The sequence below is a fragment of the Chamaea fasciata genome, unplaced genomic scaffold (genome assembly GCF_029207755.1).
Source record: "Chamaea fasciata isolate MVZ Bird 193981 ecotype frontalis unplaced genomic scaffold, bChaFas1.0.hap1 SCAF_1, whole genome shotgun sequence".
Taxonomy (NCBI): Eukaryota; Metazoa; Chordata; class Aves; order Passeriformes; family Sylviidae; genus Chamaea; species Chamaea fasciata.
In genome coordinates, this window is record NW_027094086.1 from 110,543,242 (window position 1) to 110,568,991 (window position 25,750).

The 25,750-nt window shown below is 43.2% G+C and overlaps 1 protein-coding gene across 1 annotated transcript in view; it reads right to left on the minus strand.

Moving 5' to 3' along the window:
- Nucleotides 1-25,750, minus strand: part of SH3BP5 (SH3 domain binding protein 5) — a 51,523-nt gene that overhangs the window by 8,699 nt on the left and 17,074 nt on the right. The window contains exons 4-5 of the mRNA XM_066193619.1: nt 11,133-11,297; nt 2,936-3,066 (exon numbers count right to left, since the gene is read on the minus strand). Of these exons, the coding sequence (XP_066049716.1) occupies nt 2,936-3,066; nt 11,133-11,297 (296 nt within the window). The remainder of the gene's footprint in view (nt 1-2,935; nt 3,067-11,132; nt 11,298-25,750) is intronic.

Below are 25,750 nucleotides of genomic sequence, written 5' to 3' on the forward strand. Positions count from 1 at the left end.
TTTCCAGCTCTGATATTTCTAAGCACCCTCCCACCATCACCAGGGGCACACAGCCAAGTCTTGATGCTTCCAGTGACACCAATCCAGTCAAAACACACCTCTGCCTTCCCTTAGTGGGACATCACCCTGCCAAAGGCTACACAGATGCACCGGCCAGGCCAAATAAAACACTGCAGTGGAGAATTTGGATCCAACAGATAAAGGACTCCTACAGCCATACCCCAAGGCAATGGTAGCACACAGACACTGACAGAATGGTGTTGCAGGGAAACACAGGGGGAAAACAGTGAAACCCACTTGCCTCAAAGGACCTGATTCTCAACCTTCCTTACCCTGGTGCAAGTTGGGAGAGAACAACCAGGCTTGAGTCCTAACCTCCCACAGGCCTTGGGAAGAGTCCCCTCTCTATCAGTGACAAGCACATGTGTTTGCGTGGTGTGAAAAAACAACACAATACATGCATGTGTGTGTACACATAAATACATACACGTGCACACACAAGCAGGAATCATTACTTGCGACAGGTAGGAAAAACACCACCTCAGCCACTGAAGGGAGAACAAGAGCCTGACAAGCAGGAGCTCGCACATTAAACACTCCTGCTCCCTCATGGCTCACACACAGCCAGGCACCAGATGCCAGCAGGAACCAGGGCACTGGCAGGGGAGGCACTCCCATGTCCCAGGGTCACTTCATTCCCTGACTTCCATGGCCCTGTGACCACTGAGGGCTGGTCTGTAGCTCAGCAGGGTGGGAGAACCTCTCAGGGATGCAAGCGCTGTCCTCCATCACCGGCTGGCTGAGCCCAGGGCACTGCACAGACGAAGTGCTCTTCAAGTAGATGACAGGAAGAGTGAAAGGCACTTTTCCCAAGTCACCACAGCAGAAAGTGACTTTCAAAAACTAGCTAACACAGGCAAGTTCATTACCCTACAGCTCAGAGGCACTGAGCCAGAAGATCTGGTAACTGTTAAGAACATGCAGCCGTCTGCACATTCACAGATCACAAGCAAGCAAGCACCCAAAAACTAAATTAAAAGCAAAACCAAAACAAAACTATCCAATAATCCTTTGCTCATCAACTTTACACAAAAGATCATCTAAATGACTTTCCTCCAGGATGCCCCAGTCTTGCTTTCAAAATAGTAATGTTTTAAGCATCTTAATCCCAACTGAAGCAAGGAGGAAATGCAAATCATTTTCTGCCCGAAAGACAGCAACTCATTCAGCGCGTCTATCCACAGGTTTAAAGAGAAGATGAACAAAAGACCAGAAAGGCCTAAGTGTTACAGTTAGTGCTCCCATACCACCCAGGGAGAGCAGGATGCTGGTGTTAAATCCTTCCTGAAAAGCAGCTAGAGGCCAGCTACACCCTACAATACAAACAGCTGCAAATTCAGCAGCCTCATTTCCCAGTTTCTGCAGCCACTTGACAGCACTGATGTTTTCAGCTCAGTTGCAATGTTCCTTTATGTGAAAATTGCAATGATGGGACACGACTGACCTGTCCAACATCCCTATGTAGCATACCTTCAAAGACATCCACAACTATTTGTGCCACCAGGCTTCTTTCACATAGTACTAGGTTAGAAGTGGCATTTCTGTACACCCTTTATAAAAGAATCTCCAGAACACCCTACCTAGATGGTTTGTGCTGCAGTTAGGCCTGCTGTGAGACTAAAGAATACACTGGGATCCTTCCACAGAAGTGGAAACCAGCTTAGCCCAAGAAGAATGACACAAGACACCCCTCTGAGGGTACTTCCAGCAAAGAAGTGAAAACTCAGAGGCACATCACACCAGAGGCAGCTGGGACACCAGGCTCCACACCAGCATCAAAAGGTATGTAGGACTCCACTGACAACTTAATCATGGTCTTTATTTTAAATCTCATTGCAAGGAAGGAACTCCTGGCAGCCAAAACTGTTCTCATACATTGCCCTTAACCAGAGGAATCTGTCATTTAGTGATCTGATTATGGTTTTCACAGCCCCTGTGCAGTGCTAGACAAACAGCATGCAGCTCATTCCAGGAAGTCACACCACTACACTGTTTCAGCAAACATGCTTGTATCTTGCTTGAGAAGTGTTAATCCTTTCTTGAATTGAGCAAACACCATCAAAATAGATTTTTAGCTGACCGATTTCACCAAAAAGTAATTTTTTGATGGAGGGGATTAAAAGCTAAATACAGCAAGCAGATTGTTTAGACAAGCCACAGTCTGGTAATATAAAAAAAAAAAAAAAAAAAGACTGTGAAATATAAAGAGGATTAAGAATTGGTTGTAAACAGGGCCAAAATTTTAAACAGGTTCTGAGCAAAAAGCTGTTTCACTTCTCCGTAACAGAGCCAAATGGCACAGCAAATGCAGGCACAATCATTAATGACACGAGCTGCTTAGCTATGCCTTCTCAAGGGTGTTTCCTTCCCCCAGAACAGCTCTCACACAGCTTTGCCATGGCAGCAGCAGGAAGGAAACAAGCCTCGTCTACAGCACCTTACACCCCTGCAGTCTTGCACCTTTCAGCTTTCTGTCATTTGCTTTGTTGCTCTCCGATCTAAAAATAAGAACTGTGAAGAATCCTAGGCTGTTCCTACATCCACACAGAGCACTGCAAACAGCACCTGTGTGGATCCCATGCACCTGTTCCTCAAATCACACCCCACCAAGGAGCTCAGTGCACCAGAACTAGACCAAGACGCTGCTCGGATAAGGTTTCTTATCCCACGTAGTTCAGCAGTCTATCAAGTCAAGTGTTTCAAATGACACTCAGAATGACAACAAGGACAAATACCAGTACTAATTGTGCTGTGAGGCTACTACACACAGAGAGGAACCCAAAGAGCAATACACTTTCACTAGTTCAAAAACCCCACAGAATAGGCACTTCCCCCAGTTTTCACCACTAAACTCCTCTCCAAATGTAAAACATACTTTGATTTATTGATGGCTCTTTTCAGCTTCTTCTCCAGTTGTTTCATCCTTCCCATGGCAGCATTGTATTTGGCTGCAGTCTCCTTGTGAACCAACTCACTTCTCGTTTTGGTCTGTTCCGCCTCCATGACCTTCAAGAGGGGGGAAAAAAACAGGTTGAGCAGCAAGATACAATGATCCACTTCTTATCTTTTCAATTAACAGCAACTTTATAATCTCTCCAATCAGCTCAAGTCAGGAAAGTGAGGGTATAGAAAAAATTTATTTCCAGTGAACCCACTGAAAAGTCTTTCCCAAAAAGAGCAGCAGGTCGTCAAACACTGTGTAAATTATGACAAAGGTGTTACAGCTTTTCACATAGCCTCTCTTACAGGAAGCTCAGAAGACCCTCAGCTTTTGGGATCATCCATTTTTAACCCAGTTAGATATTCACAGGTGGAGCAACACTAACAGAAGTCACCCAGTTACATTCAATAGCAATGTTTCTGTTTCCTCCTGCTTCTCTCCCAGGAACTTGACTTTCCCAGCAGAGAGCTTACTGGTTGCTCAGTTCCCAGCTGCAGCCCCATCACTCTGGAAAAGGCTGAACACCAACAACAGCAGAGGGAAGACTCAAATACATTTTGACCTGAATAACCAATCACTAGAACACTGTGTGTCCAAGATGGCTCTTCTCTTAAGACAGCTGACATGCATGAAATCACAGTTTCAACACTGAAAATGCAAAGGTTCAAGCCCTGAGCTGCCACCCCCACTATGCAGACAAGGAAAGTCATGCTGATGGACAAGCCCCTCTCCTCATTTATCAAGATATCTAGACCACAAGTCTGAAAAGGAGCAAGTGAGGGAGCTGGGGATGTTTAGCCTGGAGAAAAGGAGGCTTAGGGGAGACCTTATTGCTCTCTACAACCCCCTGAAAGGAGGGTGTACCTAACTGGGAATCAGCCTCTTCTCCCCAGTAACAAGCTACAGAAAAGAGGAAAGGGCTTCAAGCTGGTCCAGGGGAGGTTTAGACTGGATATTAGGAAATTTTTTTTTCACTGAAAGGGTTGTCAAGCATTGGGAGAAGGACAGTAAATGTCTCTACATTAGCTGAACTTTTGGTATCACATAGCCACACCTAATTTTATCCAGGGTACTTTTCTTGTCCGAATTTGAGATGTCAGAGGTGTAAGTCAGCAAATGTGTTTTATTTAGAGCACCGGCAGTCAAGATTCAGATTTTTTTAAAGTCAGAAAAGTGGTGACACCGCTTTGTTGTTCTGGCAATGAGGGAAAAGCAGGTGATTTTTTAAAGTGTCCTGTTTTGCAGCTATGAAGGTATTCATATTAAAAACGGCAGGACTTGATTTTCTCCAGTACCGGATTTAGGAATGCCTCAGCTGTTATACCAACTACTCCGCAACTTTACACAAATTTGCTCCACCTGGCTTCCACCACCAGACTCTGCATCTAAGCTCTCATATGCAGAGAGAATATTCAAAATTGCTTGATTTTAAATAACCTCACCCACAAAGCTCTAATTTTTTGAAAAAGTGTGCTAGTCCTCCCAACCCTCAGGCTGAACTAAACAAGGAAAAGAGATGGTCAACTCTGACTCACTTGGATCGCTCTTTCTCTCAGGAAAACTGATATATTGTCCTTTCTGATGCCTAAATGAAAGAGTGAAACTGCCAAAGCCATTAGCATCAACTCAGAGTTCTTGCTGCACCAACTGGAGGCTACTTTTTGCTCATCTGCACTCACCACCCATTATTAAAGAAAGGAATTGCTATAGAACTTTATGAGAAAAAAGAAGTTTCCTGGGATCTTTTGATCAGATATAAAATAATATATTCACTTCCAACATCCTTCACCTTTCTCATATACACAAGGCATATTTTCAAAGAAAGGGAAAAAGAAAAAAAAAAATCTATCAGGCTCGTAACATATTTTCTCCTGCACCCTGAAAAAAAACCTGCAGCCTCTTATCTCAAACAATTGTTTTAAAGCCAGCTGGTGAGACAACTTGCCTTAGTGAAACATGTCAGACAAGGCTGGTTTTAACGTGGAAGTCTCTTAAATTAAACTGCAGTCTCCAAAGACTGCACAGAAGGTGGTTCATCTCCTTTCTAGTGTGGCAAGGAAACCGTAATTTAAAAAAGCCGTAAGCTACAAAATAATGGAGCAACTGGAATTTGCCAATGCTCAGCTACATGTCAGTCCCTCACATCCATTCTTGGGGCAAAATTAGCATAAACTTTGATATCTGGGATAAATCACATGATAAGTACGACCAGCAACAGGGTTGTAAAGCGGGTAGGGTGTCCAGTATTGTGCTGATTTTTAAAATGTTTCATATCAAACATCACAGGAATGCTGAACCCTCCAGAACTGGCATCTGAGGATGACAGATTGAAAACGCCTCAAAGTATCTGACAAAATGTGGAATTTCCTGCCAGCCATAAATACCCATGTTCATTACCCTTTCCAGAAAGAAATGATGGGGAAAAGGCTATATATTCCATCCTTTTGAAAAATCAGTAATGTAAGAAAATCTCTCCCCCCCCTTACAACTTTGTTTTCCTGTGGAAATTCTGTCCTCATGTTCACATTATCCACACAAGTCTGCAGATACAGCCTGCCCCCTTTCTTGGGACAGCAGCTCAAGGTGCATGCCCGAGGCTGAGGATAATACCTGGGGGATTGTAAGGTACCTCTGCAGAGATCCATCACCTGCCAGGATGCATTTAAGCACTTCATTCAAACAAGAAGAAACAAGAGAGATCTTCCACCCCTCCATAAAAGTCAAAGAGCCTTTAAATGGAGAAGCTATCCATCAGGGCTGGCAGACAGAAACAAACTACAAATGATGCTGCCACCTCTGCCAGCTGGGAAGTTCCATATAAGACCAGCCAGGCAAACTCCTCACCTCCTTAAGAAGGCTTAGAAAAGACAGACAGACTTGTGTAGGAAAAAGGTACTTTTTATTAGAGCTAATAATATATTTGTGAAAAACCTGCAGTGTCACATGGACTTGTAAACAAGCTCTTGGCCAGAGTTCCCAAATAAGCTGGTTTGTCTAACCCAAGTGCTTCTACCACCCACCCTCCCTTGTAAATGCTCTTAAGCCATCACAGATGCAACAGCATGACTTAGAAAAAGGCAGAAGAAAGTGAGGATGACACCTCCTCAAACAAAGGCTGCTCAAGACCCATCTCACCTCCTGACATTGTACCTGCCTTTCAGCTCACCCTCAGGGTGAGCAGGAGACATATTCTTGGACAAAAACACCCAGAGTGGATCAACTTCCAGAGCACCCACACAACCACCAGACATTCCTGTAGCCCTTGCCTGTCCCTAACTACTGGATCACCTACTCCAGGCAGAACTCATTGTCACAGGTAGCACAGGCTGTAAGATGCAAGTAATGGGAAACAAAGCAGGCAAAAGCCTCTAACACAGGGATTGATCAATTCCTCTTCTCTCCTCTCCTACCCTCTATTTCCTACCCAGTTGTCTGGAAAAGGAAGGTCAGTGTAGAGTATGTATTTACCAAAAGTAAGTCTGTACAAGTAGCTTTGTTCCACCCAAAATGTTTTCATAATCAGAAGTGAAAATGGACTCCAGGAAATATCTCAGTAATAATAACAACACATGCAAAAGAACAATTTTATCAGTGGAGCTGAGCAATGCTGACCATCTAAGCCAGAGAATTACTCTGAAGTTTGTTTCCTTCACAAAACATTAAACTGATTGTTTTCCTAGGAGAAGAATTAAAAATAAAAAAAAGGAAAGAAACAACGCAATATCAGTAAACCAGGAGGAGAGAATCAACAATACAAGGGATTGCAAAAAATCACTGCATTTCCAGGATAAAGTGACAGAAAGATCAGGACAAGGAAAGATGTGGGTTTTTTCTTGTTTCTTTCATAGACTTTTCTTCTCCCACTTTTTCCTGTAAGTTTTTCTAGTTTTTCTAGCTGCAGGAAGTATCTCTCCTCTCTACATCACGAAAGCACCCACACATTTTACACTGACAGATGGTACCTCACAGTGTAAAATCAAAGGGAGCTTCACAAGCCAAATTAATCCAAGAGGGAGCATGCCTCCTCCTTCTTTACTCTCCCCTCATCCTCTCCTTTTTAAAATGTCTCATAATCAAGAGCTGAAACATTTCTTCTCCCTGCCAGAATTTATGAACTCAACATATCTCAGGAAAGACTGTAAAAGCAGAACCTTTTTAAGACTGCAGATTGCATCAGCAATTAGAAATTAATGATTTCTCTTGAAATTCATGAAGAGTCCTCCTTTCTACTCCAGCTTGCGTGTAACTAGAGGTAACATCTGTCAGTACTTTCCTTTTGTACATCTTTATGAATTATTTTCAGTAAGAGCATAAATGTGCCACCCCTCCAAAATTCAATATCCTTTGGTCCTTTCACAGGACTCTTTCATAGCCCTGCTCTCTGCACCCCGATCTGCAGCATTACAATTCAAAGTACAAACAGGCTTGCAAAAACATCATCTCCAAATTGGAAAGAGACACTACAGTCACCAAAATCCTGGTAAGCCAGTGGCTAAGAGTGAACAGTATTCTTCCTCCCCAGGCAGCTTAAGAGCTCATCAAGCCTGTCTACATTCACATTATAATCAAGAGAATTTATCTTAAAATGAACTTGCCCCTCTGGCCACATGAATTGCTCTCCAGACACCACTTATTGATCACGTAACCTTTCATCGTAATAGAACTTTCGGCAAATAACTGCGATACACGCTCAGGTTCTAGACAACACTGATGAGCTGAATTCCAGTCTAAGTGTCATTACACTTCTCAGATCTGTGGACAAATGGACATTTAGAAAAAAAACACAGGACTTTATCCTGAAATACACATCAAGGTAAGAACAGAAGTGGGCAAAGCAGCTGCCTGACTTGCAGGATTGCACCATAAATCCAATGCTTCTCTGTTGAGAACACCTAGCTCAAGCACATTTGCAGGGATTAGTTGCATCTTCACAGGCAGGTAGGCAGGAATCCAGCTCCTATTTATGCTCCCAGCCTCCTTTGGAAATATAGCTCAAACTGCAAGGTGCAAAGAAATTTCTGAGTGACAGCCTATACTCCATGTACATGTTCATGCTGGTTTGGTCTGCTCCATGAATAGAAAGACTTTCCACACGTTACCCTTCCAGCTCACCCAGGAAAAACAAAATTCCAGTAAGTCTCCCATTTCACACCAGTTGAATTGTATGATTTTCTGGATCAGTGGCTACAAAAGCCTTGTTTACAGAAGCCCAATACGTTGTCACATTAAAAATAGTGCTAATAGCTTTTCAGACTACCAAGACATCAAAAAGCAATTACAAGATGCAACCCTTATCTCTATTTCCTCCCAGTGAGGGTCTGGAAACAGCATTTCCTGTTTGGTACCCTGGAACCTAAGTCTTTGTCTATATCCATTAGGTCAAGTGCAAAAGTAACCTGGCAGCATTTCCACACATAGCTGTATAAGAAATCAGTTTCTCATTTGTTCTCTTGCCTACCCTTTTTCTTGATGCTTTCCGTTTATGGTGTTTGTCAGCTACCAAGCTGCTGCAGGGCTCAGGTTTGGTTCCAGGTTTCAGATTAATTCAGTAAAGCCTGTTCCCTCTGCCTAAGAACAGCAAATAAAACCAGGCCATTACTCTGGCCTGACATCTCTATCAGAAGAGAAACAAATGAATTAGTAGTCTACTTCTAATATTTAGCTCAGAGGTCCTTTTCTGCACTTGAGTCCTTACTGTAAAAGGCCTGGTGCAAGATGACTCTCTGCACAGTAAAACTGTCATCTATAAATGCATGCAAAAACCCCCTAGCAAATCCAAATAACACGAGTGCAAAACCTTTTTCCAAGAGCAATTTTATATGTGCAAGTAGAAGGTGTCTATTTCTTAATCCTCAACCTTCACCCCAAGAAACAGCTTTTTCCATCAGTGATTTCTAATGTAATAAATAGTTAATGATCTGAGTTGTCAGCAACACTGCAGCAGTCAAGGAGAAGTTTTGTTCTAAAAGATCTCATCCTCTAACCTCTTTTCATCCATAGCTTGGTAGGGAACATCAATGTTTCCTGCTCCCTGAGATCCCGGTTCTGCCTCACTGAACACTAAGCACTTCATTAACTGCATGCACTGAAGCCAAGTGAAGTTTGCATTCTACTTCTAGAGAAGATATAAAACTCAGTCAAGCACTCCAAACAAGCTAATTCTGGGTGTGTTCAGCCAGGACTTCCAACAGCATTTTCACCCATCTTGGCTCTGGCCTTAGCCTTAAGACCTCCACCATAGCCAATGAAAATCACGGGACAAACTTCCATGGAACTCTCTCAAAATCTGCTGTACCATGGAAAAATGGTGCAGGTGGCTGCAGCTTTCTGGGAACTGAGTTTACCCAGACTACTTTAAACACTGGGAATTGTGGGAAAACAAGTTTTCCATTCATGGAGCCCTCAGCTGCTCTATACAGTCCAGTCAGTGCCTAGGAGATTTTACAGCTGCAGTAAGTACACCTGAGTGCCCCATTTACTGTTCAGCTGTAACAAATCAGAGACACTGTGGTTTGAATCAGCCCCACAACAAGCAGGTATCCTGCAATCAGGAATGGTACATATCAACACCACCAGCAGGACTCCACCAAAGGCTGTCAGCAGCCATCTGCTGCTCTGAATCACTGGGTTTGCTCATCTCAGGTGCACACCTCTCACAGACTGCCAGGGAAAGATCAAGGGTTGTAGAAGGACACAAGGATGCCTTTGAAATAGCCAAGGAAAAGAAGAATTCATTTGTACCCTCAAGTTGCCATTGTTTCTTCTGTCACCCACCCCAACACAAGTTTTTGTTATGCCAGCTAGAGAGAGGCAAGTGGCAGATGTGACTGCAGTCACTGTCCACCAAAACTCAGCAGTTTAGGAGTCAGGAGCTCTAAGCAACTCCTTAAAACGCTTCTGGTTTTCTCATCTATCAACTCCGAGAATCAAAAATTATCTATTTCTAGACTTTGTTCATACTGAGCAGGGATTACAGCTAGGGAAAATGACAGCTGGCATACACACACTGCAAAGGTGGGGTTCCCCTTGTAAACACAGAGGTCACCAGACCTGCAAATCATAACCAAATTGTAACAGGGACAGTAACACAAACAGTGTCCTGGAGTTCATTTTCTCATTAATATACACCAGGTTTTCTATCTCTCCCCAACACACAGCCAACATCCTTTCTGTTCCCTGTTTCTTCATCAGGCAGCTGGATTTTAAAAATCACTCTGAAATAGAGGCTTTCTTATAACTGAGAAGCTTCTGCAACAGAAAAGAGCTGTTGCATTGAGAACTGCAAGACAATACGAGCACTGTATGGCATGATAGCATGTTTGGAATAGCAAGTTCAGCTTCACTGGCATATTAAGGAAATGACAGAACAAAGGTTTTTAACTTCGATTTTTTTGGTTCTTTTATGCTAAAATAAACCTTTCTGCCCCCGTTTTTTTTTTTTTTTTTAACAGAGAGAAGATAAATGACGGGAAAATTCCTCCTGACATCTGCTAGAAAGAATACTGCCTTTCTTTGTTAGTGCATCTCTTCTGTAGGTTTAAAAAGACTTTACAAAGCAGGTAGGACCTTGTCTAAATTCCAAAGTTAATTCAGGATAAAGCAGCATGCAAGCTTAAAATGTAACACAAAATTTTGAGTAATTCTACATTCAAATACACATTTCTGAAGCAAAGTGACTGGTTCAATTTACTCCATACTAAGAACAGGTTATAACTAAGGTTATACTAAAACTGGAACGTGTCCCTGTTTTTCCAGGGTAACCACTCCCATAACATATGTATTCAGGAACAGGCATCCCCATGCAATTATTCTGGCACAATTCCACATGCAGATATGCCTTAAGACATTGTTTATCCCTGTAAAATAGATGGTAAAAACTTTTTTTTTTACTATTTTCTGCAGAGAGCTACTCCACTACTATAGCACCACCAGACAGAGAACTAGAGCTGTCCCAGAAGCAGCCAAGGCCCAGATCATTTAACCTTTGGCTTCATAATTTTCATAGCTTCATTTCCTACATGTCACGTATCCGGACCAAAAGAAAAATTCGGTCTTTCAGAAACTGGGCCTCATACACCACAGGAGAACAAAAAGCATGGAAAAGGCAGATGCTGGGGCAAGTTTGTATTACCCTCTGAGTGGCATGGTTGAGCATCTCTTGCCAGGCAGAGTCAAACTGACGCTTGTCATCTTCCAGCAGCCTCTGCTCAGCGAGCGAAATGGTCTCTTTGGCAGCACGCAGCACCTCCGTGGCCCTCTGAAAGTCCTGAGTGGCCCTCTGAGCCTCCAGCTGCGCCTAAGGGGGAAAAAAAAAGGTTGGGATCAGAGACAAAGGAACCCTCACTGTCACATTTAGAAGATGCATGACACTAATCCCAAGACTTTTTAGAAGAGCCACACCAGCGTTGCTGTTTCGCAAACTTTTATTTGAAATGACCTATTTTTCACTGGAGTAAGTCCTGCTAAGACAGCAGTTCCTACCCAAAGAGGTCATTTGCCAAGAAGTGTCTCATGGTGTTTGTCATCAAAAAAACTCACAGCTGATGGTCTACAAATAAGCACCTGGCTGAGAGATAACACCTAATGATGTAGGTTTAATCACTGATAAACAAACCAAAAGAAAGTGAAATAGCAAACTAGTGGCATGTCAAGAATACACTGAGAATGAGACTCCCTGAGTTTAGTCAGGGGGGATTTTTATCTGATACACCATTAAACACGCTGAAAAAATATTCTGAAATTATAACATTGCTATAAAGAATAAACAAGTTCTCTGAGATGGTGACTGCTTCATTCTTTGGGTGTTTTTTACTTCACTATTGCTGGAACACAACTGGTGCAGTAAGTCCCCAGCACACAGACACAAGAATAAACAAGGGAAATTTTCAAAAAATCTTTACCTGAATTTTTCTACATTATATATTTCATAGATTTTTATTTAAAGGAATATTTTTGGGCTGTTTTGCTCAGAAATACAACCCTTCCAATGTAAGCCTCACATCCAATTAACTGAACATCCAGCACTGTGAAGACAGTTTTCATTTACACTTCAATGATTTTTCGAAAATAAACTGGAATTACCCAGCCCATACCTATGAAAAATGTCTTTGACCAGACATGACTGACAGAACAAAATAATGGATAAAACTTTACATATCATGATATACACAGAAGGAATCTGAGAATCAAACATGAGAAAGGACTCTGACATACAGAATACCACACTGAGGAAGACAAAGGTTTTATGAATAAAGGAAGAGGTGAAGAAATGGTGGCCATTTGGGAAGTGGTTAAAAATCCCTGATACAAAGTAAGTGGAACAACAGTGCATTTTTTCAGTAAACAGCTGGCTGACCCCACAAAAAACACACCCTCAACACCAGCTGCAAGTACCTCCACACCTGAGACACCGCAGTTATTTCTAAAGGTAATGGAAAAACCCCCTCCACCCCTGCCCCATGGCAGGGAAGATGGACTCATAATTTAAACACAAGTCTCAAAAGGAAATAAAGCACACTAAGTTTCCCTCACAATGTCCTGAAATAGCAGCAAGCTCTTTTTACTTCCTTTCCTCTCTCACACGGAAGTACTTCACCTCAAGGTAACCATGCAAAAATAGGAATTACGTGTCAGAGGTCCTTCAGTTAGAAAGGGAAATCAAAATCATCACAATCAGAGCAGTAACTTCCTTCCAGCCAAGGTCCCTGATGCATTTCCTTCTCAAGTGGTTGGTGGTGTTTTCCACAGAGAAGTTCATCTAACCATGCCCTTCACTGTTTTCAGGCAGTTTACACCGTATCACCCTGCCTACAGACTTCGTGAAGTGCCAGGGCACTGAAGTGCTAATTTCCATGCAGAGCTGCACATTCCAAGGCAGCACAGATCTTTGGGCCCAGGTTAGTGGATGCACAGCATCCTGGTACAAGTTCAATGCCAACACAATCTCTTCTCCTCTGAAAAAACCCCACATGTTACATCTCCTCATCACCCCAGCCACCAGCTGCCTGTTTCAAATGTATTAATACATTTTATAAATTCAGAATAAGCCTCACTATAGAGTATTTTTATTTAGCCACTAACTAAACTAAACCATGATACCCAGCAAGCACAAGAAAGCCATCTGGGGATCTTTAAACAAGGCTCAACCTAAGCTTCCAACAAAGAAATACAGCAAAAAGCCTGAATTTTAGTCCCCACAATATCTACTAAATTTTTCTGTCCATAAAGTTTGACCTATGCTAGTAAAGGAATCAAATATAAATAAATGCCAAAAGTATCCTATAGAAGTAGTTCGAGGTGGGATTTTAAGACAGGAAATAAAATGCAAGACTCAGCAAGAGCCTACACCAAGTACTGTAGAACAGTGCTGAGGATGTTTGGAGGAAGAGCAAGACCAATTGTCATGGAAGACTCTACAAGAGGGAGCCAGGTCCCAGTAGCCTCCAGCAACAAGGCTGTGAAGGCAGCTTCAGCTCCTTGGCTGCCCTGCTGCATGAGCAGGCCTGCCCATGCAAGAAATGACCTACAAACACACAAAGCCAGACTGGAGACCCACTCCTAGCACAGCCAGAACCTCCTCAACAAGTAACTGCTTTTGAAACTCAGTACAACCAGGTCCCCGGGGCAGTGCAAGCACAGAAGTAAAGTTTTCTCACCGTAACTGCATCAGTACTAGAAAGTTTCTGTTGGCACAGATACCTGGGTCAGGGATCAAGACATCTAAGCCAGCAAAAAGCCTGCAGAGCATTAGGAGCTGAGATACTTAATCCCCACGGAAAACAACATTTAGTGGTGGCCTGCAGTACTAGCAGCTCTTCCAATGAAGGCCCTGACGGACAATTGACTCTAAAACAGGAGAACTGTCTTTATGACAAAAAAAACAGAAGTAAAATTTACAGTTCAGTTGTATTTCTGGTTGCACCTGGATCTGTAGGACTTTGACAGCTGGAGCTGTTAACAGGCAGGCTAACAACTCTAGGCCCATAACTCATCCAGCTTCATGCCCTCTAACTGAGTGGGTAAATGGAAAACTGAAACAAAACCATACTTAAACACTCCCTCCCAGCTGCATTTGTTGAATATTGCTCTGCAGTGGCAATTTGGAAACCGTTTTGTTTTTGAGCAACATGGTAAGTCCAAACAGCAATTTAGCTTCAACAGTTATCTAAAGTCAGTCTACAGTCTTTACTTTAAGCCGCTTACTGAAAGTCTGAGAAGGAAAAAAACAAATGCTAGGGGAAAAGAATGATACACTTTCATTAGAAAAACATCAACGGGTTTGTGGCTTTGCCAATGTGAAAAAGCATACTCAAACACTTTCTTTTGTGTTCTAGTACAGTTACCCAACAATTAGCCTTCACTTAAAACTCCCTCCAGCACGCACAAGTTGTTCTGCACCATCATCAACAAGTTGCTCTCAGTCCTAAGCCTGCAGCTCACTCCATTTGATGGATAAGAGAGTAGCCATGTTCTTCATGTGCTTTTAAAACCACAGAGAAATCAGCAGGAGCTCGTGTCGCCATCCAGCCTCCTTATATTGCACATAAACTTTACTACTTTAGACAGTGGCTGTTTCTCTCAAGACTCAAATCCAAAATTCAAATGAATGGCTGAAAACTACGCTGTCTTTCATCACAAACTTGCGTTTGTGCTGAGAGAGGTTTAGCCTTGGGGTAGAATGAGAGAAAATGTACTAGGGATGAGGACAAAAATTGCTGAGGAAGGTTGGAGGAAAGTAGGATGTCACCTTTCTGCCTGTCATCCGTATTGCTGGTGCTTTATGGAGCCTACTCAATACAGAAGCGAGACTCTCTTTCATTGTAGTCAGAAGAACCAGTCCAGTGAAACCTCTTTTTGAAAATGAGGAAGTCCTAACACCTTGGGAACTGGGAGACCTGTGCCCCAGCTCCCACTGCCACAGCGGCACTGCTCATTGTGGTTCATGATCAGTGCTTTCTGCCAGGAAACTCAGTTGAATGTCTTTACCACTGCAGACCCTTCCTTTATCAGTGCAAAATATAAAAATGGGAGTCCTTAAGAAACACAATTAGGCAGCCACAGAGATTGACGCTAAGGAGAATCCTGCTGTCACAGCTCATCTGTCACATGCCATCCACACAGAGCATCAACTCTTCCTGCCACTCTGTTTGTCCCTCCTCTGCAACTCAATCTTCCACAAGCAACCAGCTCCAAACGCATCCCCCATAACAGTAAATCCCTTCCCCACAACCAGCAGCTCATCCAGAAGTCCTGCTCTGCCCACTCAGCCCCTTCCTCATGGCCAAGAGCTCTTTACACTGCTATCCACCCTGTGCTGCTCCGCACATGTGACCTCCTCTCACCAGCTCATCTGCCTCTCTGATCTCCCTGGCTCTGACAGGCACAGCCCCGAACTTCCCAGGCAGCTCCCAAAGACCCAAAAATGACATGCAGTAGCAGCACTCACAGAAGGAAATTGTGCACTGTGGTATAAAGCATGTCATCTTAGAAAATAAATTACATAAAATTAAAGGGGTACTGACAGAGTTCGAAACTGCAAGCTACTAATGTATTCCTGAAAGGTGCTCAGTCCTGACAAATCCCTTTTGGGGGATTTGAGCTGCACCCTCATGGGCAGTCATCTGCTTAGCCTACACAGGGCCTTGCACAGAAGGGAACCAGGCATGACAGCCAGATTATGTTGTCAGCCAGAAATTAGCAAAGTGCTAGGCCACAGCAAGCTAACAGAAGAAAACAAAACCAGGCACTTATTAAATGTAGTCCTCCACAAACCGGCAGCAGCATACAGACATCTGCCTGTCCACTTTCAGAGCAGAAAACGGTGCACTCTTTTATTATTAAATACAATTTTCTGATTAATCCACATAGCTCCTGTTGACCCAAGTCCTCTTTGTAGTCAAAGACCCTGCCCAGCTACTAATAGAGGATTTTCCCCCACCTTCCCATATATATCTTGAACCTATGACATATCTCCATTTCACCTCATCGTTGATTTTTGTTTTCGTTTCTGCACAGTATCACTGAAACATGGTACCACACAGCTATAACATTCCTCTGAGGTTCAACAACATCTAGTGTACCCTGCCAGCCACAGCTCAGCCTCTGGCATGCGAACACACCTGCACACAGCTAACAGCTCAGGCAAGCTGCCCTAAATAGATGCAGAGGGGTTTTTTTGTGGAGACGAGCCTGTGCAGAATTTCTCCCCTTGGCAGCCTCACCAGAGGACCAGACCTCAAGTACTGATATTTCATGAAGAGGGCATCACAACACAACTAGAAATTTTCCCATTAGAAACATCAGTCAGCAAAAATCAGGTATTTTTGAAATTGGTTTCTCACTTATCCAGGTGAATCTCCCATCCTGCACTGCTAAGGCCTTGACATCCATTCTATTTCAGCACCTCTGAGTTATTGCCTATGGAAGACACGAACAATCTCTGTTTATGAAATCACCACAAGCTGGAATGTGAAGGGAACACACAGCTGCTGCTCAGAACAAGGCACCAGCACACCACGTGCTAGCCCAAGGCCTTTGCTCTAGAAAGCACTTGTTTGTTACTGTGAAACCAATGTTTCTCCCACTTGTTAATCTTTAAAACAATAGTTTAATTGCTACCACCAAACATGTACTGGCTTACAAATAGATAATGATAAACCGTGTTCCAGTTCCACTCTTCAGAAGGAATCAAGTTTCAGATGTTTTCATTCTGGGCCCCTTTCCTTCTTTTATCAACACCCCACGTTAATTTGCTGCGCAAAGTACAACAAGGGAAGATGTTTTGAAACAGGAACTTTACTCCAGCAATTGCCCACCAGAGCTGCTGCAGCACTGTCTGTCTTCAGGGATACCTCTGACGGCAGTGACTGCACCAGGGCATCCTGCACAAGCTTCTGGCAGGGATGAGGGCAGCAGGATCACCGCTCACTGACCACAGCATCCCCATCTTACCCACCACTGCAGCAGATTCAGTGATTCAGAAGCCTACAGAGTGAAGGGATTTGAGTGCTCGCAGCACCACTAACAGCAACCAGCCACTGAGTGCTGCTATTTTGGCTTCAGTTTTCCTCAACCTGTTTTAATTTAGCTGGCAGGCAGGAACAAGAGCAGCAGCCCAGATGTCAGCACAAAGGCTCATAATGCTCAACATCCAAACAAATAACCTTGACACTAGCACTGCTCCCTACATGGCAAATCTGCAAATGGCACTAAGAGGAGGTGGTCAAAAAGGCAGAACCTCAGCCCAGATGGACCTTGCTAAACTTGACAGGGCCAGGAGACACTTTACAACAAGGAGACCTGAGGAGTCCTGCACTTGGGGTGGAATAATCCCACAGCCAGCGCTGTCAAAAGGGACCTGCACATTACAACAGGTGTCAGGCTGAGAAAGCTGAGAAGGTGCAGTCTCATAGGGAGTAATGCAAACCATGTCCTAGGCTAAACTAAGAGGGCCATGGCTGGCCAGTCCTGCAGACAGGTTACACAGAGGGGTTTCAAATCCCCAACTCTGGCAGCAAAGCCATGGCTGATGCAATCCAGCAATGTGACAGTTCTGCTTTGAGCAGAAAGTTGAGATCTGATGACCTCCAAAGGTCCTATACAACCAGTATTTCTATCAAATACCACCACATTTTTCTTAGTTTCTCAAAACCTGAAGAACATTTTTTGCAAAAACTTTGCAGTGATGTTGAATGTTCTCCTGGGTACTCACATGCATTTATTTTCCTGAATAAACAGACTAGTGGTGTAACTGGGGGGTAAGGAGTTTGTTTGCTTTTCTTAAGGACCTTCCTTTCTTAAGGACTTTCCTTCTTACGACCTTCCTTTCCCCTCTCCCCACAGCATAAAAACTCTGATCCAAACCAGAATAGGAAAGTAGTAAAAACACCCCAGAAACCCCTTCTAGCCATACTTTTATAAACAACTCCTAAAATCTTGGGAGTGACTTCATTTTGACAGATCTACGAAGCCTGAGCTATATAATCTACGATGACTGTTTGCATCAAAAAATACAATCTCTCTAGAGCCTGAAATCTTGCACTCTTTAAGCAGTTTATTATACAGCAATACAACTGAACACGGGTTAGAATTTGTTTTTTCAAAAGCAGATTGAAAGATTTTTAACTGGATGGAGAAGGCAAAGGGGAGGAAAAGGTGAAAACGAGACTTGCTAGAGTTTTGTAGAACACAAACCATTTCCTCCCAACTACACATATAATGAAAGGCCTGTGGAACACTATAACCATATAGTGCCTTAGTCTCTGTTTTTGATTAGGTGTCTTATTCTTGTGCTGGGCTTTTTGGCCCCTTACATGCATCCACCCTCTCTATCCTAACAGCCAAACTGACCTGACACCTGGTTCTGTGTTACATTCCTGTAGTCTATAAAAAGGCGCAGGAAATAAGAGCAGACCTACAAAGCGTGTTTCAAGAGACATCTAGCTCTGTGCTAAAGTTAGGTGGTATGTGTAACTCCTTTAAGACAGGATCACGAGTGTGTTTGAAGACCCAGCAGGTTCAGGGCACAACCAAGAGCTCATTCATTAGCTGCTTCTTTTACCAGCGTGCAGACAGCTGGACGCCTCAAAGGCAGAATCCCACCTCCCTTCTTTGGGAGCTGTGGAAGGAAATGAGAAAGAAAATATCCGAACACACAGTTCCCTTAAACACAGTTAAGACCAGTTCTGGACCGGACTGAACAATCAGCCACCAGCCCTTCCCTGTTCTCTGGCAGCTCTCATCTAGGTTGTAACCAGGATCTTGTGAAATAAGAGCAAGGATATCCTCTCTGAGCTGACCACTGCCACTGCGCAGCCAGCCATCTGAAACCTGCTGCTCTCCTCACTGGTTTTAACTGATGTAGCTCCTTGCCTTACAGGAATAGGGAGGGAATGCTCACTTGGGTGCAGAGATTGCATGGGAGATACTACCCCAAGCCTTTTGCCCCTCCTTTGTTTTTCATGTGGTTGTTGAGAGATGCTGGTGTGCTTGGAGTTACTCACACTAATTAACCAGTCCAAGGCACCAAAACATGACACATGGTTCAGCCTAATACCACCCAGGCACAGCCTTCTTGGGCATTCACTGCCATCTGCTTGTTAGTTATGCAACTGTTTGTGGCCAAAATTACTAGGCTGTTGCTTTCTGGAAGAGGATAGAGTATGTCCAGGTTTTGAACTCCAAGGTAAAAGATCTTAGTAAGAGAGAAAAACACCAAGATAATCCTCCCTGCCCTGTGCACCTGCATTCTGAGAGCTTAGGCAGTGAGTCAGTGAGTCTAGAGCTTACAGCTGGTTTCTAGGTTTACAGAGGCTCTACATGCTCATCTGCACCTGGCAGCAGCCTGCTTTGCTGGAATTAAATATAGAAGCAAGGAACAACTCCTACAAATACACCCTGCAAGAGTACACCACCTGCTTTAGTGGCTTTTGCCAATTATCCAAGATAATCAACATTCAGCACATACAACAGATGCAACAGGTACGTTCAGGAGAAATATTGGATCATTGTCTCATGTAATTGCCACCAAAGCAGCAAATGTTTTTGAGTAGAAGTTTCCAGAGTGTTGGCAAGGGATTGGCAGCCTGGTTCTGAAAGCACACCTTGCATATTGGCATAAGCAAAGACAAGGCATGTGGGTAGGAGTTTCACCTGACTGATGGGCTGTTCTGGACATGTTCTCCCAGTTCCCAGAAAGCCTCACACCCACCATCAACTGCCTGTCCCCAATACCAGGATTACGCCCTGGAAGAACGTTCTAGGCTGACCTTGTCCACTTTTGCATGCTCACAGATACTTTTGAGACAGTCATTCTTCTAAGGGACATGTTGAAGGTAACTACTGACCCTTCAACATTTTTCCTAGTCAAATTACACTACTCCACAGCACAGGTGAGCAACAGGTTTGCTTCACTTAAACAAAAAAGTTGCAGGTGCTGTCCTGGACTAATGAAGGGCTAAGTCCATTCCTCGAAGGAAAAAGTCTAGGTAGCATCAGAAATAGGGGATACGTCAATTCCACTTCAAAGCAATAAAATCGTCCTTTGAGAACAAGCCATGAGCACATTTCACCAAAGTAAAAGAACCTTCCAAGACAAATCAAACAACAAAACAATAAACAACCACCAGGAGCAGACACAGCTAAAGAGGTGGATACTTCTTCCACATCCTGGCACCAAATTTCTTGTTTGATAGTACAACTTTTTATTTGCTGTAGTTAAGATGTATTTCTTACAGAAACTAAGTCAATGCAGAGCCATTCCCACATGCTAATTTCCTAATACAGAAATTAGACTCTTCATATAATCTTTTTCAGCAAGAACAAACAAAAGCTCCAAAATTCATACTGTTTTACTAGAAGTCATAACAAAACACACCCAGAAGGCAGTAACCAACATCCACATCACATCTTGTTTTGGCAGCAGACGTAAGCATGGGCATTTATCACTCCAAAATAAACTCCCACCTATTTAGACCACTGTACACAATAAAGACTTGGTTGGCTGAAAAGGTTTCCCTGAAGTTGCAAGACTTGTGCTGCCTTCAGCAGTCATCCCTGAGCAAGTATCACACAAAACAGGTACATAGGATATCACCCTGACCTCAAGCCACCTAGGCTCAAATGTCAACTACTATTTTTAACAGGTTATGCTGTGGTTTACAATCTCTTGAAATAGCCTCTCCTAGAGGCCAGAAAAAAAAAAAATCAGGAGAGGAAATTGTGAGAGACAACAAAGCAAAGCAACCTTTCCTTTAAATTGTTTTTTCCTGTAGATTTGTGTTTTGGCAATAGCTGTGCAAGTGCTAGAGTCACACAAAGGAATGCACAACCTAATCTCTCAGGCTTTTCCAAGTTGAAGAGGATGTAAAATGATGTTACTCAAATCTTCATACAACAGCAGAGGAAAAAAGGGATCCTGTTCTGTTTTCACATTCCAGCACCCTTTGAGAGCTGCTTACACCTTTCTGCCAGTCCCAGCATCTGTTATAGTATTTGTGGCTAAAAATAACAGCCCGACCACCTCTATCACTTCTTTCTGCCTAAATCAGTTGAAAACTATCAAAAAACCCCAATTTTTTCTGCACCAGCCATCTCCTTGTTACTCCAAAGAACTGAGGGTATTTCCACACCAACTTAACCCAGTATTCCATTACTTCAGATCTACTTGCACAATACTTTAAGAATTTCACAACAGAAAAAAAAAACATTCTTAAAGGTAGGAAAAATAATTACATCATTGGATTCCCAACAATTAATGGAGAGGAGGCTGAACAGCTATCTGGCTTTGAACTACCGACATCGACTATGAAGGCTTTGTAGGGTTGGAGAAACTGGGAGAAAAAAGACACCAAAAGAAAGTGTAACATTTTTCATCTCTCCTAGATAAATCCTTCAAAACAGTTTAAAGAGTATTTTCTTCTACTTCTGCAAAGAAAAGCAGAAGAGGGAAGAACCTCTAATTTACAGTGCACAGTCAAGAAATTTACAGGATGGAGCCCTCCAAGGCACATCAGCAAATAACCAGAAGAAAACCAATCACAGTTTTTGTACCAATAGCTTATACAACCATCCCTCAACAAAACAGTGCTCACACAAACCAGAAATGTAGGGTGTATGAACAGCAGCCCAGATTCACTAGACCCATTCACTGAGGCACAGAGAGATACAGGTGACCTGACTTTTAGAGGGGGACACGCATACACACAAAACTTACTGATATAGGTATTTCAACAAGCAAGTGGTTAAAATTAGTTCCCACTATCCAAATGTGCCAGGAACATTGTACTTGCAGATGATATTGTTACAGATGCCACCTCCTCTGCAGGAAATATAAGCAACAGAGCACTAAATTTGAATCACGTAAGGATTTTTTTTTTCCATTCATCTGAGAAGTAGCAGTTGTTAGTGTTCCCAAACATAGGACAGATTAAGTGGGTAAAAGCCTGCCAGCCACACTGACCTACTGTCCTGCATTAGTAAGGTTGATGGGAAGACAAACACATTAAGGAGCTTTCCTTCACAGATCAGATCTTTGGCACAACTTTCCCAAACTGACCAGGCAGTATCTGTCATCTTCTCGGCAGTTTAAGGACACCCAGTGTGACACACTCCAATATCACAATGCTCAACCAGGTGACAGAGCCAGAACACAAAAGTCACATTGAGTAAGGCTTTAAGTAAACAGATAATGTTAATAAATCAGCCAGGCAAAACCTAGCTTGTTGACCCAGGTAAGTGACCCTGAGTTCCCTGCTTCCTAGGCTTTGTTGCATTTTGGCCTGAAGGAAAATGCAACAGAACCACGATTCAAGACATAAAATACAGTTTTCAAGTTCTAAGCATTCCGATGGAACAAAGAGCACACCAAGCACAAGCTCTGTGCAGCAGCAGTGGGACACTGAGCTCTGATGGCAGGGCAGTGACTCCCACATGCTGCTCACAGGGTTACAGATGCAACTGTGCAAACATGACAGGAGAGCATGAGAGGCACGCCATCAAACTTTGAGCGTGGCAAAACATTTGATTGACTGAATCCGAAGTACATCCTGTTTTAGAAAAAGCTTACAAAATTCAGCGGATTCCCTGGTGAAAGTCCAGGAAGCGACTCCTCACCCTCAATAATAATGTTACAGATTCCCTTGCTTGGCCAATGCCCTCTTCAGCCATGCATGCATCATGTGGGAAGGGAGATTAATATACTGAGAATGGCCTTTGGGATCACAGCAGCGGGAACTCCACATTTCACCAGAGGACTGACGTCACATCAACATGTTTTCCCCAAGATTTAATGATGTGTTTTGTAATAAAAAAACTAAAAACATTGGTGGGAAGAAGGGTTCAGTCCTAGAGCAGGTCCATAGGGAGCAAAAAGGAAAAAAGGACACAGAAACTTTGTAGGCAAGCAGGTACCACCAAGCAGTTTCAATGCTTCATCCTTTCAGGCACTTCTTGCACAGCTCACCTACATTTCATTCCCTTACCATTTCTTCACAGCACTGAGCTTTACAACTGCTCACACAGCCAACTTCCACATCTCTTTTCCCTTCAGAGCACACCAGTCATCTCTTCCCAGGCAAGGCTTGTGCTGCCTGCCTGCCTCCCTCCCGTGCCCGGCCCGCAGCAGTGCTAACCAAGGCCATCACATCAGCCTCCATCCCACAGACAGGTTTCTCAACCACCAAGGAAAGTCCCAGCTCAGGAATAGAGCTGCTCCTCTGCCTCACCACCCCATCAATCCAAGCAATCTAAAAACCACAGCCATTTCCATATGGTTGATCTACAGACCTGGAGAGTGAGTCACTTCTCATGTCATTCACCCCACCTTCCTAATCCAGACATCATTCCCTCCCATCACCCACTGCCAAGAGGCTCCCCGAGACCCACCAGGGCAGCTCCAAGACAGCATCCTCAGTTAAAAGGGCAAACAGTCAGCACAGGCAGGGCACAAACAACACAACCTACACTGCCAGTCTAGACTGGTTATAGCAAAAGGCCAGAGCAGCAACACCCATCCAAAACAGAAATAATACAAAATGCAAAACAAAAAAAGTCCTAGTGATCAGACAAGGGGAACAGTTTTAAACTAAAAGGGGAGAGATTTAGATTACATGTTAGGAAGAAATTATTTACTCAGAGAGTACTGAGGCACTGTAACAAGTTGCCCAGAGCAGTTGTGGATGCCCCATCCCTGGAAATGTTCAAGGACAGGATGGCTTTGGCATTGAGCAACCTAGTCTAGTGGGTGGCACTTATGTCCATGGCAGGTGTGCTGGAACTTGTTGATATTTAAGGTCCCTTCTAACCCAAAATATTTCATGATTTTATGATTACTTAACAATAATAACAGCACTGAACAACAGCCACAGAAAGCAGTCAAGTGCTCTGGGTGTTTGTTTTTTTCCTTAAACAGTTGGGAGAACTTGCGGAAGGTTTGTCAAAGTTTATTTTCAAGTGTCTATAATCCTTCCTTTCAAAATGTGAATCCACATGATAGTTATTTGGTTTATAAACAGTTAACCAGAAACACTTCTTCAGCCAGGAAAGGTCAGCTGGTTGTTCCTCTGTAACTGTGCCAATAATTTTGCTTTTTACTAGCTCCATGGCACGTCTCCAAACAGGAATGGAAGTCTGTCACAGTTCTGCTGACATTTAATTTTTGCTTCTCAAGTTCCTTCTCCCCCCACTTCCCCCCCCCCCCCCCTCGATAAGATTACCAGATTAGACAAATCAGTCTTAACTCCTTGTTGTCCTAAACATGAGCATCAGGACTTCAGCTCATAGAAGTAGGATGGAGAAGGAGATTCCTTATGACATGGGAAGTCAATATACCAATGTTTAACACATTTAGTGTCTAGGAACCAGAGGGAAAGACCTGGATATCTACCACTGTTGGAACTGGACCCAGGAGCTGTCATCCATACTCAAAGCTGCCCTCCTTTTCCCAGCAGAGCCAGCTGGTGCTGTGATCCCATTAGCTCCCACTCACTGAGTGAATTTGGATAGAAAACTTGGGTGCTGCAGGAATCGACACTGGCAAGGCCACAGTTTCCAGATCCTAATTAATCTTTAAGGATGTTCAGCAGTTTTGAACCTTCAAGTTACATGAATTTAAAAAAGCTTTTGTTTCCTGAGCTAAGGAAATTACCATCTGTAACTTTCCATACTTGCCACACTACTTTCAGACATCTCAAGCTGTACACTTAGAAGCTGAGATGCAATGGCCACTTCAGAAAGCTCTGTTCATTTACTGGCTTGATCTCTACAGAGAAGGGTATCAGTCTCATCTGCTGAGGAAGACTCTTCCAGTTAGGTCTGCTCTTATCTGCTTACACCACTCCCACCCTCACCACCAAGCGGCTTGGTTCAGCCTCCGTTCCTGTTCTGCGAGATTACAGCAGCTACTTTTCATCCTGATTCACTTTGAATAAAAAAATTCATCTAATCACATCAAATCTTACATTTGAGAGGAAATAATTTCCCAGTGGTAACTGGACTCCCCTAAGTTTTGTGAAGACAAGCAGAATGAAGGTGCAGGATCTGAATATCTGAAAGCTCACCTCTAATAATTCTTTATTCTTTCAGCTGATTTCTTCACACAGATGTGGCAATCCAGTTATAAAATATTACATGAGTAAAAGATTAGTAGTGAGGTGAGAGAAAGGAGCTCTACAACATAAAAAGTTGCAGTGAACAGGATAGGACAGCTGTCCCTACTTGTCTATCAACTGCACTTCCTCTTGGGTACACCTGGACATCAGTGGAATAGAACCACAGCAAATACTCATTCCAGCAAGCTTTTCCAAGCCTCTTCAGATAAAAGAGTGCTGCTTAAGTATGCCAACAACATGAAAAAAAAGAATTAGTTGTAAAACCTAGGAAGACTGACCCAAGAGGAAGCAGAACATGCATATCCTCCAACATACTGCTGTATGAACACATGGTACAGGTGGGTCCTCTAGGGAGAGATACTATCAGGTATGTACATAGCATAGCATAGATCGTCCATGTGTTTTTGCCTCAAGCAAGTTTTCTGACACATTTTTGTAAAAGCTAAATGAGGCAGGGGGGCAGAGGAGTGAAGGGAATATCACAAAGTAAAACTACGTCTCCCCCAAACAGGCTCAGTACTAAAGCTGAGCAAAGCATCCTCACCTACTCCCAATATAAGCCAATAAAATGTAACCCCTCATCCAAAAAATGTGTTTTGCCACAAAACCAAACCAAACCAGCCCACCACCAAACAAAAACCAA